Source organism: Rhopilema esculentum, unplaced genomic scaffold (assembly GCF_057945365.1).
Source record: "Rhopilema esculentum isolate cy_ngs unplaced genomic scaffold, ASM5794536v1 HiC_scaffold_34, whole genome shotgun sequence".
Lineage (NCBI taxonomy): Eukaryota > Metazoa > Cnidaria > Scyphozoa > Rhizostomeae > Rhizostomatidae > Rhopilema > Rhopilema esculentum.
In genome coordinates this window covers 1,242,934-1,255,457 of record NW_028300845.1, presented here as the reverse complement: position 1 = coordinate 1,255,457, position 12,524 = coordinate 1,242,934, and the positions used below count along the sequence as shown (strand labels likewise).

At 37.5% G+C, this 12,524-nt stretch overlaps 1 protein-coding gene across 1 annotated transcript; it reads right to left on the bottom strand.

Moving 5' to 3' along the window:
- Window positions 1-4,669: 4,669 nt before the first annotated feature.
- Window positions 4,670-12,145, bottom strand: LOC148957329 (uncharacterized). Its single transcript, XM_089115616.1, has 7 exons — window positions 12,108-12,145; window positions 10,710-10,995; window positions 10,111-10,270; window positions 8,742-9,236; window positions 8,191-8,330; window positions 7,479-7,643; window positions 4,670-5,777 (listed from the first exon to the last, which is right to left on the bottom strand). Exons 1-7 carry the CDS (start codon window positions 12,143-12,145, stop codon window positions 5,769-5,771), a joined length of 1,293 nt encoding a protein of 430 aa, XP_088971742.1. The 3' UTR covers window positions 4,670-5,768.
- Window positions 12,146-12,524: the final 379 nt, after the last annotated feature.

The window sequence follows — 12,524 nt, the reverse complement described above, 5'->3', positions numbered from 1 at the left end:
AGACAAAGGAAAAATGCTACGATTGTCAGTAAGTAAAAATGTGTGTGGCAAAGGCCTGCAAACTGTTATTCGTCGCAATATCGGTATGACTGCCTGTGTCCTGCAGAAGGCGACCCAAAGCAATGGTGGCATGGACCCAATTCAGAAATTGTTTCTCGAGAAAATACGTGATTACAAGACCAAATCAAAGAAGCTAGGAGAAGGAAAACTGCTTGATGTAACTCCAGAGTTTGAGCAGAAAATGACGAAGGAAACTGAAGGGCTGAGGCGAAGATTTGGCTCTGGCAACCTAGAAGAATTCCCCAAATTTGACTTCGTTCCAAAGTAGAGGCAGATGAAAGTGTGTTTTTTCTGGAAATGCAATCTGTGGTTCATAGAACTAAGCTAAATGATTTGAATTTGAACTTTTAACTTTTCCATGGATTTACAGTATGTGTGCATATTCACTGTTTGCTATACACAAAGTATAAATTCCATATTAAGCCCACTTGTTTCCTCAATATTTTCAGTGTTATGATGATTTGGCGGATTTTTTTTAACCAAAATCTGTGTGGCATCTTTGAGTTAGTCTTTAAGAAGTAATTATCCTTTATACATTGATACTTCTTTGCAATAATGAGCAATGACATTCAAAAAACCTAAAATGTTCAAAAGGATTTCAACGTTATCCATCAAGAATATTGATGCTTTGATCCATCTGTTGATGGTCTTAATTTCCATCTAGGTTTAGCTCTTTTTGTACAAAAACAGAAAAAATGTTTGCAGATGTCTGTCAAAATATTCATGTAGAAGGCAAGCATTGTTTATCCTAAAAATTTAACCAGAATGACAATATTTTATTAGAAAGAAAAGCCAATGGGATCATTAGAAATAAATTCTAATATTTGAGTGGTAGGCTCTGACACTTGAATAAGGCAAGTAAAGTCAGAGTTTTCATCCAAAGTGATAAATTCAAAATTACAATAAGCATTATAAAACTGTAACAAGTAGTTAGAAACCGTATTAAAACAGGATGAAAATGTGACAGCAACAGCTCATTTGCCTCGTCAAGGCTTGCTCTTATCAAATGTGGTTTTGTTTTGGACAACAGAGCCCATTCCACCGATGCGAAAGGGAGAATTGGGATGCGAAAGGGAGGTAAATTGTGGGATTTTAGTTAGGCTATCTTAGTTCTCTTATTTTAGTTAGGCTATCTAAGAACCTCAGTGCAAATGGTAGCACATTCCCCTGCAATGTATCAGCTTCTTTTGATAAGATATTAGCTTATGAGTTTGGAATGAAGAAATTTTGTTTCCAAGCTCATGAGGTAATGTGAGTTAACAAGGGTTAATTTTCATGAGACAATTTTTAATGAGCGTTTCCACCATGAGATAATTTGTAAACCATGTTGTCAGATCACAAAATTATCTCATATTCACTCATGTTAACTCATAGTGGAAACCAAGCTTAAGAATTGTATTGGAAACAAAGGTGTTTCCATTATATTCTAGGCACCTGAAAAGTGTAGCACCAAAATCCAACCATCGACTGACATCCCCCTCAATCCCTGCCAACCCATCCCTCCAACCTACAGTCTCCTTTAAAATTCCTATTTGAGCCTACAATCATTGAGGCGTTTTATGTTAATCCTTTTATTGGCATCGGTTTGCAGAAAATCAACCATAAGAAAAATTGTCATTGAACTAATATTGAGCTGATGAACAGGCACGTAAATAACAGGGACATGAGGCGTAACGCCCCCTAAAGGCTGGAAAATCCAATTACAGTTGGAGAACTTAAAATTTCACTTGGACTTTTTATATCCAAATTTGGAATTTTATAGCTTAGGATTTTGGGATTTTAAATGTAAAAATCTTAGTGTGTGAGAAGGAAGAACCGCAGGATAGACTGTCCGCCGGATTCTGTGAATCTTGCAATGAGATTTTAAAATGAAAGATATACAGGAACAAAGCAATACGACGACGAGAATCCAATGTCACGAAATAAAATTTTCAAAATAAATTAAATTTAGAGAATATTCTAATATTTCGCAGCGGCATCAGAGTAAATGAAACAAACGAGTGAATGGATTTGAAATGTGAGATGGTGGTGCCGGATTGGTGGATGTTGAATGGTGTGAATGCAGCGCAGTGGAGAAAAAATGGGATGATGGAAGTGGGGGAGGGAAGGGTGGTGGGTGATGTAAGGGGATGTGGGTGGTGCTATTGAGATTGATGCAATAAGATGAAAATGATGACTGTGAATATGAAAAAAAAAATTTTTTTGATGGAACTGAGAATAATGGAATGTTGATGATAGTAATAGTGGTGATGATGATTACAATAGGTAGGGAAAATATGGTGTGGGTTGCGAGGGCGGCGTGAAAGGTGATAAGTTGTTTTGTAAAGTTAACGGTCGGTAGTTCTGTTCATGCCGTTGGGGTTGAGGGTGTTCGCCAGGCCAATGAGATATTGCTCCTTAGCTCGACGAACACTCTCTCGTTTGTCATTAAGTCTAAGTAGTGGTGTGATGGCAAGGTCGTGGATGGTGTGTGCTGGGCTGTAGAAATGTTCTGCAACACCAGACTTGTCTTCTTTTTTGTTGATAATGTCTCGTCGGTGTTCGTTAAATCTGTCTTTAAGTCGTCTGCTAGTTTGTCCGATGTATTGGCAGTTTTTGTTTCCGTTATGTAGACAGCGTTTACATTGTAATGCGTATATGACGTTGGTGGAGTTGCAGTCCAGTCGTTGTTTTATGTCGTAGTTTTTGTCAGAGTTAGAAAAAATAAATGTTGTAGTCCCGTCTGTGATATGTTGGCATGTTAAACTGTTACGTCGCAAGTGGCATTTGTACGAACCTATGGGATCACTGGGTGTGACATTTTTAATTTTGGCACGAACCAGTTAATCCCGGAGGTTTTTCGGTCTGCAGTAACTAAGTATGGGTGCGTCGGGGAAGGCTTCTTGACATGTGTTAGAGTTTTGTAGTATGTCAAGGTTTTGTTTGAGTATGGTGGATAGTTGTGGCAAAGCTGGGTGGTAGGTGACAACAAATGGCGTGCGATGATTAGTGCGTGGTTTGGTGGTCCTGCGGCAGTCTTGTCTAGTTTTTTTAGCAGCCTTCTGTATTTGTTTGTTTGTCTGTTTGGGTTTGTAACCCCGTTTTGTCAAGTATTCCAGTAGTTGTCTCGTGCGATATTTGAACGTTTTATCTTCGGAGCAGATCCGTCGTAGTCTTAGTGCAAGACTGTATGGAATGGATTGTTTGGTGTGTTTGGGGTGTGCGGAGGCTTGTTAAAAATCTTAGACCTTGTTAAAATTCAAACTCTGGAGCAGACACATCTTCTAATCGTTTTTAATTGTGAAGCCCTGTCTCCACCGGGTCTCAAACTGCACCATTGCACCGTTTTGATTTTTTTGACAGGGGGTAAGTTGAATTTAATTATTCTGAACAGGCAAGGTGAATTTCTGTATCAGAAGTTTGAATATCACTATCTGTTGATTGAGCCTGCTGTTTTGAAAAATATCATACCCTGTGTATTGATCAGAACAATTGAAAGTGGGCCAATACAATCAAAAACATTAAAAATCTTTTATTGCTAGACATTCTCAACGCTTCTTAACGAGTGTATGCTAAGCTCCTCCTGTACTTTGTAGATCTCCTTAAATCTTGTTATACATTGCTATGATAAAGCAGCAAGGCGGAGTTTAGTTTTCGTCCAATTAGATGCTTTGTTTACAATTTTCTTTTAGCCAATCAGAGCTCGCCAATTTTGCCTGGTTTGTTTATAACTTGATAAAGCTGACGAGAAGCCACAAAACCTTGGTCAAAGAAACGGCGGCTGAAGTATTTGATCAAAAAAGGAAATGTTTTATTTTACGAATCGGGCATATGTACTTGCCCTCAAATCAACCTTTTCAGTTTCAAAAAGCAAAGGACACTCAGCCCTTTGAAATTTGTAAAATGTTTCCTTTCGATCAAGAACAAAAGATAAACTGGTCAATTCCTTGATGCTTCTTTATTGTGAAAAAGATATTTGATATAAAACTGATCTGCAGCAAATAGTTGGAGCCTCAAAAATTAGCATAAGCGCCCACCCTGGAGCCTCGAAAATTAAATAAGCACCCGGGCGCTTACTCGAGGCATTACGGTTGGTAAAGTTGTAATTTTCAAACTTCCACGACCCTCCAATATTAGCCGCTTGTTTACGTCCCTGCTAATGTATTATTCACATGCTGAGAAAGATTCAACTCCTGTGCAATCAAAAGCGGTTTAATGTATTCAAACCATGAATGCATGTCAATCGGTACCTTCTTGATACAATTCTTTCAGCTTTTAAACAAATTTATATGCCTGTTCAAGAATAACATATACATACTCAAGAAACATGGATGAAATCGTCTATTTGGACTCTACTTTCTCATGATATCAGGTTTATATCATCACTCAGCAATCAGCACATTACATGTTTTTCTTTGGAACTGAGTACTCTGATATTGATTGATATTTTGAGGGCGTTGGTTCTCTGGGAAATTTTACCTTTCCTGTTCACGTGATTCGGCCACAAGGCAATATGAAGCACCTGCTGATCAACAAGCGACCAATATTTGTCGAGTTTCTATTTCCAATATTATCTAAGATGCCCCGCTGATTGACGACAGAATGCTGCAAAGCCACATCAGCGCTGGTCATTAGTTTCGCTGAAAGCTTCGTTGTCTTGCAGTTTAGTTTAAGTGATTACGAAAAATTATTTCGGGGTAACAGTTTTCAAATGGATACGAACGTGACTGTTGCGACACTGCCCAATTCAACGACTGCTGTAGCTAACCCAGCTTCTGGCTCTTCATATGATGTGAAAACGATACTTATTGCAGTTGCATTATGCCTTGTAATATTTGTGGGTACAATTGGCAATGGGTTCGTCTGTTATTTTTTCGGAGTGAAACGCCGTAATAAATGGACGATTCCAGACCGCCTCTTTTTCTATCTTGGCATTGTGGACTTACTGTCGTCACTGGTGAACCCAGCATTCTTTCTCTACGTTGAACTAACGAGGTATTCCAAATGGCATTTTGGAAGAGTCGCGTGCAAAGTGATTGCACCTTTTGGACCGATAACAACATTGCTGTCAGCATTTCTTATCCAAATAATAACTGTCGATCGGTACCTTGTTATTGTGAAGCCATTTGGAAGGCGGTACGGCGCCAGACGTATAAACATTGCGGTATTAGCAGCAATAGTCTTGTCAATTGCTTTCTATCTTCATTACATTATATCAGTAGATCTTTACGGGACGAATCCCGTATGCAAGGTATTGGATGTTACCGATAAGCGATACTCCATACCCAGTGTCACAATGGTTTTGATTCAGGACGTTACGTTCATCATCGTTATTTTCTTCACCAATAAAGCTATATACTCAAAGTTTAAAAAAAGACAGCGTAACTTTAGCTCCGAATCTGGTGCGGAAGTAACTCACATACAGCGTCAAAGACTCTTCGGGATCCTGCTCGTTATGTCAAGTGTTTTCCTGCTTCTAATTCTGCCAAGAGACCTTCTTCAGTTATCGTACACTATATCATGGATGGATGACGACGGGATACCATACACCAGGCAAATTAATCAGGCAAATACCATAGTGAAAATCCTTCACGTCTCAAATAGCTGCGTCAATGTTTTCATTTACTCTAAGATGCACACAGGTTTCAACGAGGCGCTCAAAAAAATTGCTTGCAGATCCTCACACCCAAATTATTCTTCTACATCAGAAAGAACCAGTGCTCCCACTCTTAACACAGCTAAATATTCAAGCAGAGAATGCAAAGAGTCAAAAATGTAAATCAAATCACCATTAATGCACGAGACACGAGACACTACAGTATAAATACAGTATAAAGTCTCCAGGGTCTAAAAATGCTGCTTCTCTCTTCGCTTGCTTTTTGCTGTTGCCTAGATCGCTGATATTGAAGCTTTTTTGAATTATATATCTTCACGTATCTAACGAAGTATTTGAAGGTAGAAAGAATGGTATAATGAGAAAACTTGTGGCATAACGAAAGTATAGTAAAGGTGTAAACAAATTGTTGCTGCTTAAATGTATTCAGACAGTGATAAATAAATATTGTCATCTAAAGTATAAAAACACAAAAAAGCTGCATCGTAATCATCTAAAGTTCATCAATTTTAATCTTCATTAAAAATCCTTGCGAATTTGCGAATTTGTATTTGAGAGTGCACTTGCACGCCTTGCAATACAGACTCTGTTGGTTGAAATCGAAAAATCTGTCGCTTGCGAGGAATATCTTGATCAACTATCGCGTAAGAACGATGTTCTTGAGTAAGGTAAAAATCTGCATCTTCAACGAAAAAAGTCGTCCATGTGGAATAGGCTTAGCCTAACGACACAGTAAGCCCGACGGATTTAAGCTTAGACTTTAAAAGCAAAACGGGCGCCAAAGCAAATGAAATTCGTCCAATTTCAAATAAGGTACTAAATTTATCAATTGGATCAAGGTACTGACTTACAGTGTTATTTTGACGTCAATTCTCCTCTGATTGCAATAGCTTTTTCTAAAACTAAATGCTCAACGTAATTCAACAAGTTACAGATTGTGTGTCAGCAGGCACGTAAATAATTGGGAGGAGTGACGCGCCCCAAAGGTTGGAAAATTCAATTGCAGTTGGAAAACTTAAAAGTTCACTTGAAATTTTTTCTAACTATTATGACCAAAAAATATGTGAATTTTGTAGCTTAGGAATTTGGGATTTTAAATGCAAAAATCTTAGACCTTACTAAAATTCAAACTCTGGAGCAGACGCATCTTCTAATCGTTTTTAATTGTGAAGCCCTGTCTCCACTGGATCTCAAATTGCACCATTGCATCGTTTGTTTCCTTTTTGACAGGTGGCAGTTAAAGTCATACATCATTCTGCTTAGCCGAGCTATTATTGCTAACTATGGCTTTTTGATTATCTACTGTACTGACATGTATTGAGCTGAACGCAAGGATGTTTACAGGAAAACGCTATTTTTGTAAGCCTTCGAGGTGGCTGACTTGGGGATCTACAGTCCTTTGGTTGAGAACCCAGCCTCTAACTTCGTTAACAACCAATTGGGTTAAAAGGTCGCACATACTTCTTTTTTGTCGCTTGTACGTAGAAGACCCTCGCCAGACCGTAAAAATACAAAAAAAACTATTCTAGATAGTGTGTAAGGATAAAATTGCATATGTTTCGTATAGTTTGTAAAGTAAACCTCCACCATAGGCCCGAATAACAGAAATACGCTTAAATGAGATAAAAAGCATAAGACCTTTGGGAAATTTTCGTGTGAAGTCCCTCAGCTTTCTTCCCTAACTAACACACAAAACAGTGCAAAATTAAAGAACATTAGTAGGATTTTAAGCTACCTAGGCAAATAAAAAAATGCTATAAATTGCAGAATGGTCAAGAAAAGAGTATATATCATATTATCATATTAAAGTATCCAATTGGCTTACAGGTATGGAATGGGTTCTTCGTGGTATTGTGCTGATTATGTCCCAGTTTTCTTTGACAATCTTGCTTCTCTCAGATTCTTTGGTACCTGAATCTATGGGCTCCCGTAGCATTGTCATCAGATATCCACCCCAGGCAGCATCAGCGTGAATCCAGAAATTAAGGCCCTGAAGTTTAGTCAACACACGTTTATTATAGAGTAATGCATAGAATGCATTCTTCTCGATCAAAAATCTTGCACATATAGTCAAAGACGTAAAGACTTAAAGTCAAAGACTTGTATCAAAAAACGCTACAGAAAGAATGCATTGCTTTAAAAGAAATATTTGAAAAAGTTGTGAATATTTACATGATTAACGTTGGAATTTCATACAGTTAAGCCCATTCTAGACCAGTTGCCCAGAGAGTGCTACAAATATTCAAGTAACTGAATAATTTCTTCTCAGAATGTTTCTCTTGAAGGGCTCATACTGGGTCACACTTGCGGACAAGGCTGAGCTTCCAATTTACCTGACCTTACCTGACATAATCTGACATAATCTGGGATAACCTAATAAAACCTGACATTACCTGGTACAACCATAAAAGCGATGTCTTAGATTGTAGTCTCAAGTTATGATTGTACCTTGAAGATGGCCTCACAAGCAGTAAAGGAAGGAGGAAGTAAGTGGTCCTCGCCAAACCGCAAAATGCAAGGTTGTGGATACATCTCACCTTTATTTTAAATCTGTCCCTGATTTCCAGGATATCAACAACTGGGTCTACGGCGCTTTCTTCTGTTGTCCCAATAATAGCTACCACACATAAAACAGGAATCTTGTTCTTGAGGCAACTCTCAAGTAATCTTTGGAGCTCTAAACTATCAAATAGCATTTACCAATGAGTGCATCAAGAACAAACTGGATGGAACATAATTAGAAACACTTGCAAGACAACATTTCGGAGGTCAACCAAAAAACAAAGTCTTTCTCACTTATCATCTTAACCCTTTTTAAAAATTATATGCCATTATTCAGTTCAAAAAGCTAAAGTTTCTTGGATCTTCTATCATCGCATTAGTAGAAATTTCAAAATTTTGGTTTTTTACAATCGAAATCCTGCTATAGATAGGTTCTCATGACAAATTTGGCTATAGTTAGAAAGCTGAAACACCTAAAATACCTTTTTTTAAGTTTTTGAACATGCAACATTGATTTCCCTAGGTTGACCAAGAGAAAAAGTACTGAAAAAGTTTTTATTGCAAAAGAGATGCAGCAGAAAGATACCTTCGAGATCCTGCCTCCCATTATTGTCAACAGGCACCTGGATAAGGTTTGCACGTCCTAAGCCTAGCAGAGTGACTGCTTTAGGCCACGAGTAATGGTTAGTGGCTGGTGAAATTATAACGGGGCTGTTGATTCCATTTAACTTCAAGAAGTCAAACAGACCAAGAGAAACTTGACTGTAGTCATCAAGTATGACAGTTACTGCTTTCATTGATAGTCCAGATTGCTCAGCAACAGTTGTCGTTATATGGCAGACATCGTCTATCTCCATGTTCAAAAGACTCCAATTGTCAGCATCAACAAGCTTTGCATACTTATCTAGCCGCGGCAGATAAACAAGCGCTGTCTCTCTGGCAATGGCAAGCCTGGCATCATTTGCAACTGCATTTCGCAAAGCAATAGGATGGAACTTTAAGTTTCTCGCAGCCCACAATGCTTCAATATTGGAAACAGATCCACAACTCGTGATGTGCCCCCAGGGCTTCATTTCGTCATCTAAAAGCAAGCATATTGCAATTTACTCAGCATCTGCTTTTACGCAAACGAAATAGGCCAACGTGGTCCATTTTCATGTGTCATGAAATTTTGCAAATAGGCTTTTTGTATAAACTGTAAACATAATTTTGCCAAAGAAAGTCATAGAAATCCTTGAATAATTTAGCATAATTCTGTGATATTGCCGGTATTTCTGATAAGCCTAGATGTGATGTAAGAGCTGCACCAATGTCTAGACACCAATGGAAATTGCATTTCTTCTTACCAAAAGGCAAAACGCTGGCTCTTCTGCTTCATGATGCTTTCAAAAGCAATTTGCATGTTTAATCATTTATATTCATTTTATTAAGAAATTCCACTGTCAGACCTCAAACATTTACCCAACGTTTGCCATCAGTCAGTGACTCCACATTAAAATTATATTTTCATTGAAGAAGATATCAAGGTTGCTACACTGAGCTCTCTGAGAACAAACATAGCTTATCTTTTTAATATAGCAAGAGTGACAAATGCAATAATTGATTAAATTCGCCTCTAAGCAATGTACAAATCCATTTATGTCATTCAAAATACTTTAAAATTCTCGTTGTCTCTCCCTTCCCTCCCATATAAAACAATGTTTGAAGTAGAAACGTGAAGTACGAAAAGATCTCTCCCTATCCAACCCCTTTTCCCCATACCTGAAACAAACTACGTAGCAAATCCATAACGATTACCGCGCCAGAATCTTACTTTGCGTGGTAAGGTTCTGGCGTGGTAATCGTTATACATTCTATGTATAAAATTTTTAGTCTCCTGTGTACAAATGGATGCTTTTCCAGGTTTTATATGAATAATGATAGTTCTAAAAAGAAAAACTTCATAAGTGTGATACCTTGACGAAATCCAAACATCTCGCAAAGCTGTCTCCCAACTCTAGCTTCGATTAATGTTGTTACTGGTGATGTAGACGAATCTACATTGTTTTGATTCCACAGCATTCCAGATAAATACCCAAGAAGTGAGGGCAAAGAAATGTCCCATACCATGTGGCCCTGCAGTACCAACAGCAGATAAAAATATAGCATGGTGTAAGTCAACTCAAGCAACATTTTTCAGCTGCGATTTACTTTGCGATTTCAATATCACCCCGCCACTAAGAAACTAATTTTGCAAGGACAGCCTGCTTGGTTTGTTATAAATGAACAAAAATTAAACAAGCTGTAGAACTTCTTATAGTTACAGCAAGAAACTCGCCAAATGTGCGTGTATGTTTGATTAGAAACCATAATGAACTGCTTTTATGTAGGCTATATTAAACCAAATTTTGGATAGATTATTTGAAATTCATCAAGCTTTGGTTTGACAATGCTCTCCTATGTAAAAATGAAAAAGCAGGTAATATAAACTACCGTAGGTACTAAATTCCAGGTTGCTTAGCTTTTTATTTCAGTGTAGATGACAAAATAAACGAAATTGAATAATAATTCATACTTTGTATCTGTAGCTGAAGAATGGCACCGATTTCTTGAGCTCTTCAATCAGTTTTTTCAACTCCTTCCCTATCTTTTCAATTTCTTTTTCATAAGATGGCGAATGCCGAACATCCTCTGTGATATATAGTGGATCTGTAGGCTGGTACGTAGCACGAAAATCTTCATAGTCATTCAAGATAGCTAAAGCAAACTTGTTAAATTCCACTCGATTCTCGGCCTTTGGGCCTAAGAACCAGGCTGCCAAGCACCTCCAAGGCTCTTTTGCATCATAGTCATGTTTTTCCCTAAATGGAATAGAAGAACATCCAAAATAATATCACAAATTTATAACCCATGTAGCTACCAGCTGCTACAATTCTGATCAAAGGCAACCCCCCTTCCTTCAATCCAACATTGTTATCTATGCTATCAAATTTCATGCTACAAGGTTCTGTTTACAACTGTCGAAAATTATTCTAATATTAATCCATGATGCAACAAATTTAGTTGAATTTTCAAATTTTAAGGCTCTAACTTCCTTCAACTTTAAATAGACAAACAACATATCAATTAAGGCAGCAAGGAAAAATTACAACCTATGGGCTGGTTGCTTGGAATATTTGTAAAAGACTAAAAAAAGCTTTATTAATAAGAATTTTTTGATTACGGCAACGAAAAGATGAATTTACTAAACTTTTGGCACAATTCTTTAAGACCTGGACCAATAGCTTCACGAAATTCTTTTTATAAAGTTTATCTATCAATAAAAATAATAAAAATGTTCGTTTATGAATCATGTTTAGGTTGTCTTAATGCCTTTTGCACAGTTTCAGAATTTTACATTGAATTATTGTGGACTATTATATGTGGATTATTGGTGGCCCTTATATAAAGGTGCTTGACTTTTTCCAGTTGAAGCAGTAGATAAACCAAAGTTAATAATGAGAGGTAATCAATTATTGCTTAAGTTTCAAGTTTTCGTCAATTATTGCTTAAACTTTAAGTTACTTTGATTGGGAACTAGCAGAACAGTAGCGAGGGCTGGATAGCAGTGTTATAAAAAATTGTCACTTTTTCCGAAGATACGGTGGATCACTTGGGTCATTCCTCTATTGCTTTGGAAGGCTGAAAACATTTTGTTTCCAAGCTCATGAGGTAACGTGAGTTAACAAGAGTTGATTTTCATGAGACAATTTTTAACGAGCGTTTTCACTATGAGATAATTTGTAAACCACGTCATATCACAAAATTATCTCATAATAACTCACATTAACTCATAGTGGAAACCAAGCTTAAAAATTGTATTGTAAACAAAGGTGTTTCCATTATATTCTAGGCACCTGAAAAGTGTAGCACCAAAATCCAACCATTGACTGACACCCCCCTCAATCCCTGCCAACCCATCCCTCCAACCTACAGTCTCCTTTGAAAATTCCTATTTGAGCCTTCAATCATTGAGGCGTTTTATTTTAATCCTGTTATTGGCATCGGTTTGCAGAAAATCAACCACAAGAAAAATGGTCATTGAACTAATATTGAGCTGATGAACAGGCATGTAAATAGGGTAGTGAGGCATGACGCCCCCCAAAGGCTGGAAAATCCAATAACAGTTGGAGAACTTAAAATTTCACTTGGGCTTTTTATGACCAAATTTGGAATTTTATAGCTTAGGATTTTGGGATTTTTAATGTAAAAATCTTAGACCTTGTTAAAATTCAAACTCTAGAGCAGACACATCTTCTAATCGTTTTTAATTGTGAAGCCCTGTCTCCACCGGGTCCTAAACTGCACCATTGCACCGTTTTGATTTTTTCGACAGGGGTTAAGTTGAACT